This window comes from Ammodytes marinus, assembly GCF_949987685.1.
Source record: "Ammodytes marinus genome assembly, chromosome: 13".
In the NCBI taxonomy this organism is placed as follows: domain Eukaryota; kingdom Metazoa; phylum Chordata; class Actinopteri; order Uranoscopiformes; family Ammodytidae; genus Ammodytes; species Ammodytes marinus.
Window position 1 is genome coordinate 29,934,813 of NC_137217.1, and position 5,815 is coordinate 29,940,627.

Below are 5,815 nucleotides of genomic sequence, written 5' to 3' on the forward strand. Positions count from 1 at the left end.
TTGAAGCTAACGTTCTAAATTCATTTTTTAAACCTGCAGTGTGTAGAATTTTGGGTTTTATTTCCTAGCAGATTTTGTAGAAAGTAATTATAATATCCATAAATACATTTAATTTAGTGCATAATAGCTGAAAAAAAAGTTTTGAATATTTTTTTTCCCCTTAGAAAGGGTCTCATATATGTCCATATTTCTGCATATTTTGGACCAAGGCCTAGTGCCGCCATCTTGAAAGTGTCATAGTTGGAATGTCATCAGGTGCATTGTTTAAAATTTAGAATTGTTCTTGTCCTTGAAGACCACTGTAGCTTCTGTTATTATTAAAAAAGGTTGGGGTTACCCAGGGAGTGTTGCATTCTAGAACTTTGTAGAACTTTCTTGATGACGTCATATTACACACTGTACCTTTAATCTAGGTATTTTCAGCATACTATAATTGACTGGCATGTATTGGGACATCCAAAATCTTTTTCTGGCATACTAAATAGTAGGGAAGTATGGGGATTGGAACGCAGGGAGGCTTTCGACTGGCTTATGAAACTATAGCACTGTCTAAAAGATGAAGCAAGGAAAACAAATGAAATCAATACAAATCAGGACACCGACGTCATACAAAACACAGTTTATTCGACAGTGTCTAGGTCCAAGTACCAACAGACCCCATACAAAATAAAAAAAGGAAAGAAAAAAAACAATGCTACAAACTTTTCCAAAGAACAGAGATAACTTTACCATCTACACAAAAAAACATCTCCTTTAAAAATACATTACCATCAACACAAAAAGAGTAGCGATTAAAGATAATATATGTGAGTGGTTGGGATAGGGAGTGGTTGGGAGGGGGGGGGGAGGGGGGTTCCTGTCATTTTTAAGTGATAATATTACATAAACAAGCCTGGTACAGATGTTAAAATGGGGAAAGGGAAGGAGGTCGCGGTGATAGAGAGAGTGTGTGTGTGTGTGAATGACCGTACGAGGTGTGTGTATTTTTCTTCTTCTTCCGATAGACGGGAAACAGTCAGTGATGCAGCAGTCATGTGGGCAAGGGGAAAAGAATAAAGTTTTAAAGGTGCACTATGTAGTTTCAGATTTGTTTACAACTGAAAAGCCTGCAGTTGGTTTACAAAACACATTTACTCTACAATGTAATTCTTGCTATTGAAAAATTCTATAATAAATCAAAACAAATGTTTGATAGACTAGAATATGTTTGTAAACCAAACTGTGGGCCCTGCTGCTGTAAACAACAGTGAAACAGTAACTTTTCGGGTAGCTTCCTAACAAACAGTTTTCCACGGACCCAAAGTTCTGAGAATGTAGCTATAAAAAAAAATTCACATCTCTGACACACCAAAAGTTACACAGTGCACCTTTAACTGAATGGGAAGTGGGAACGAGAGGTAGTGAGGGGGAGTGCGCAGAGAGGTAGCGGAAGATATTTATAGAGGAGGTAGCTAAAGCGTGAGCCAGCAAGAGGTAGGAGATACTAACAGTGCCAGCGATAGTAGGGTGAGCAGTGAGGGGGGGGTGGTAAGACTTCACATTAAAACAACCTTATATTTAACCTGTGTGTCGACTGGAGGAAGATGTAGGATAACATGTTGTGCCATATTATTTTAGTAGGAAATCAGTGGAGGGATTGACGCCACTCAAGTGTCCGATTTTTATTTATTCATTTGTATTATAAAGAGTAATTTTTCCTTTATTTTAACACAAATTGCATTGAAATAGTAAATGTTTAACGTTAAGAGTGCATGTTGATGGGGAAAAAAATTGCTCTTCCTCTTTGTTTTATGCTTGTTTCAATTTCACTGAAAAATCACGAAAGACACTAGGGTTTGACGACTTCACTGTGACACCATGATTTTTCTTCTTATTGGTAGCAGTTTATATGTTTTCAGCGTTCTGACCACAAATAGGTCGATACAAAAGGAATATATGGATAAGGATATTGCTTGGTTTTTCACGTGGCTAATGGCTAAAAAGCAAAGTGTGTAGGTGTGTGTGTGTGGAGTTGGGTTAGCGAGGTAGGCAGCACTAAGCGTAAGGGAAGGAGTGAGCAGAGAAAGAGGAGGAGGGGGGTTAGGGGTTAGAGGGTTATTGGCTACAGTATCAGCACCTAAAACACAACTAGAAGCCCACTGCACTGAGGAAGAGTGTTCTCATTTCACGGCCTCTCCCTCCCTGTAAAGGCTGTGTGTAGGTCAGCAGGAGTGTGTGTGTGTGTGTGTGTGTGGTTGTCCAGTGCTTTGTGGCAGGGTTTGGTCAAGTCGGTGTGTATGTGTGTGCACGCAGCCTCCAGTGTGAGCCTCAGCCTAGCTTACAGTTCGCTGTTTGTTTGTTTGTTTGTTTCTGTGTGTGTGTGTGTGTGTGTGTTTGTTTGTTTGTTTCTTTATGTGTGTGTGTGTGTGTGTGTGTGTGTGTGTGTGTCGGGCGCTACAGTGCTCCGATTCGTGCGGGGCAAAGGGAGGAATGATGGCTTTGACTGAATATCAGACTTTTGCACTAATGTTTATCCATTGAAAACAATCAGTCTATCAACATATTGGACGATAACGTTAAGTTACAATGTTAACGTCCACTGGCTGACTTGCCCTCGCTTGAGCAGAAATCAAATATAAATCATTCATGCTAAAGTCTTAAACGGAAACGGGTGATTATGTAAGAGGCACACACTGTCTTAAACACACACACACACACACACACACACACAGAGAACTACAGTGTATCAATCGAATGAGGAGCGAGAGGTAGATACTCGACAAGGTGGCTTTCCTATGCGTGTGTGTTCTATTCATATCATCATCTGAATAATCTGCTTTCCTTATATGTGTGTGTAACAGCTCAAGTTGCCCGGTACACACACACACACACACACATAAACACACACACCTGCACGGGGCCCTCTGGTTTCACTAACTCCCCCTAGTGTTTGGCTTGAAGAGAGAAGTACCGGACAAGAATAGGTGTGTGTGTGTGTGTGTGAGTGTGTGTGTGTGTGTGTGTGTGTGTGTGTGTGTGAGAGAGTGTGTGCGAGTGTGCGCGTGTGTGTGTGAGAGAGTGTGTGCGAGTGTGCGCGTGTGTGTGTGTGTGTGTGATAGATAGACAGGAGGTGGGTGGGTGGGTGGGAGGGTTGGGGGGGTTACAGTGTAATTTAGATCAGCTTTGGAAAGAAGAGAAAAGAGGAGAGACAGACAGACAGACAGACGGAGCTCTTATCTGTTCTACCTCCTGGTTTTGTTTTCTGTACACGGTCATTCTGTCCAGCCTCCATAGAGCAGAAAACAGTGTTTATTACTACACGACCCCCTTGCCGCTGTGCCCTGAGAGGAAGTCTGGGGTTGTGTGTGTGTGTGTGTATAGAATTGGGTTACCCTTGTCATTGAACCCTGAATGTGTGTGGGTGTTTTCGTGTGTGTGTGTGTGTGTGTCGTGACTTTGTTTTATGGTAGTTTTGCGTGTTGAGGGGAAAATATAGAGCCAGTAGCAAAGGTCATCACTAAGGGGGCTGAGGTTCAGAGATAAGAGTTAGTTTTATGCATGTGTGTGTGTGTGTGTGTGAATGTGTGTGTGTGTGTGTGTGTCTTAGTTCTCTCCGACCCGTGCACTGGGGGGCACCTGAGAACCAGCAGCAGATGCAGGAACGGCTTCAGGCTGTGGAGGTTGAGGCCCGGGGTCTGGGAGAAAGAAACAGAGAGGATGCTGGTTTGAGACACCATGGTGGTTTGATAGGATAGACCCGAAAACATTGGTTGCGTTCCGAATCGCATACTTTCTACTATATAGTATGTAGAAAAAAGATTTAGGATGTCCCGATTCTTGTGGCCAGATTTAGGATGGTTAGAAGTACCCGGATGTCCTACTTCATGCGGCCAAGATTGTTAGTGTTGAAAAGTGCATCCTATTTGGGCGATTCTGACCCACAATCCAGTGCGCACGTGAAGTGACGTAACATCGACGAAGCTTCCATATGAAAACAAACGGGGATGCGACGGATATAAAAGCAAGAGGCAAGATCAAGGCGCAATGTTATGATGAAATAAGAGAGTAAAGTATGTCCCAATAGTACGCCTACTGCATCCTAACTAGATTCTTTTTATCGTCGGATGTAGTATGTAGAATAGAAAAAATTAATTATTTTGGCTAAATCAGTGAATATCTTCTAATGATCCGCTACCTGTCCATATTGTGTGCACGCTGGGAAATAATCCAGTGTTAATACACAGCCTAGGATTCTAGGCATGTTGCAAGCTACGGTCGGCCCCCTTTGTACACATGCCTGTTTACAGAGCCTAGGGTGTAAATCAACACAGGCTTTAATTTCCAGTGCACACACAAGTACAGACAGGTAGCGGATCGTGAGGAGATATTCGTTTATATAATCATATTTATATGATTTTGACAAAAAGGGATTTTGACAACAAGCATTCTCCCTAATTGCAGACTTCGCCTATAAATAGATGTTATGGAAACTATAACACAGTTCAATGTTGCTTCGTACCCAGACTTCATAATATGCAAATGATCAACACTGAGGCAACTTTTTAATTACAGAGGAAAAATAAAGAACGTGTAAATCAAAATCGAATCAAATCAGTTTTATTTGTATAGCCCAAAATCACAAACACATTTGTCTCAGTGGGCTTTACATACAATATGATACAATATGATACAATATGACACCCTGCCCTTACACCCTTAGCTCGGCTGAGAAAAAACTCCCAGTAAAAACCCTTTACCGGGAATACATTTTTTTTTTAAGAAATCTCAGGGAGAGTCGACAGAGTAAGGGATCCCTCTCCTAGGACGGACATACTGCAATAGATGTCATAAGTAGAGAAAATCACGTGTACTGACTGTACTGTACCGTGAGCCCTTTTTGTTTCATGCTAAAATCTGCGGCCTGATTTCAGTTGCTGATTGGCCGTAGACGGGATAATGTTAGGGTGAATCAATGCTAAACACAGGCTTGGTGTTTAGGTGTGTAGATGAGATGCTAAATAGCGGCGACGACCCAAACGTTTAGCTGCAGCTGACAGTCACAGTAAATACCAGCTGTCAGCTCCTGGCTCACAGTGATGTTTGAATTTCCAGAAAAAAGTTGTTTGAGGTGAATTTATATGGTTTACACAACAGCAAAAATAAATTCCTATGAATCTGATGTACACAAACAAACCAGTTTATAGATGTAGATGCAACACAATTATAATGGGACTGAGTGTGTGTGTGTGTGTGTGTGTGTGTGTGTGTGTGTGTGTGTGTGTGTGTGTGTGTGTGTGTGTGTGTGTGTGTGTTAAAGGTGCTCAGAGGAACTTTCAGTTTGTGTTAATTCTTGCACCCCTTTGGACAAAAAGTGTTTAGTGTTTTACTCTGTCTTCTGCTGTTCCTGGGTGAGCGTATACCCATGACAAAGGCATTATGAAAAACTATATAAAAATAGCATTATTCGCACTGATGTTCTCATTTGCTGTAATATGCAATTCATGATTATAAGAGGAAAAATTGGATTGTTTCAGAAATATTTAAAAGTTCCTCGTAGCACCTTTAGGAGGGGATTTGTACTCACACATGCCGTTGGGCGCTCCAGGGTGGCGTGGTGGCATCATGGGGCTGCCAGGGGGGGGGGCGGTCAGCATACGTCCCGGGATGGGCTGGCCCGGTCCCATCGGTCCTGAAGTGAGGAAAGGACAAATCAAGATGAGTGGAAAGTTGATAGTTTGAAGCAAGACATGTGACGCCAAAGTTCAGACCTTCAAATATTGTTCGGGAAACTCCGTAGGTGGCCTGTTGCTTTAAATATTGCCGCCGTAAAGGAATA

At 42.0% G+C, this 5,815-nt stretch overlaps 1 protein-coding gene across 1 annotated transcript in view; it reads right to left on the reverse strand.

Annotated features, from left to right (window-relative positions):
* Nucleotides 1-604: 604 nt before the first annotated feature.
* The window catches only part of smarcc1a (SWI/SNF related BAF chromatin remodeling complex subunit C1a), a 31,506-nt gene continuing 26,295 nt past the window's right edge, over nt 605-5,815 (reverse strand). The window contains exons 26-27 of the mRNA XM_080039661.1: nt 5,564-5,668; nt 605-3,674 (exon numbers count right to left, since the gene is read on the reverse strand). Of these exons, the coding sequence (XP_079895787.1) occupies nt 3,583-3,674; nt 5,564-5,668 (197 nt within the window). The 3' untranslated portion in view covers nt 605-3,582. The remainder of the gene's footprint in view (nt 3,675-5,563; nt 5,669-5,815) is intronic.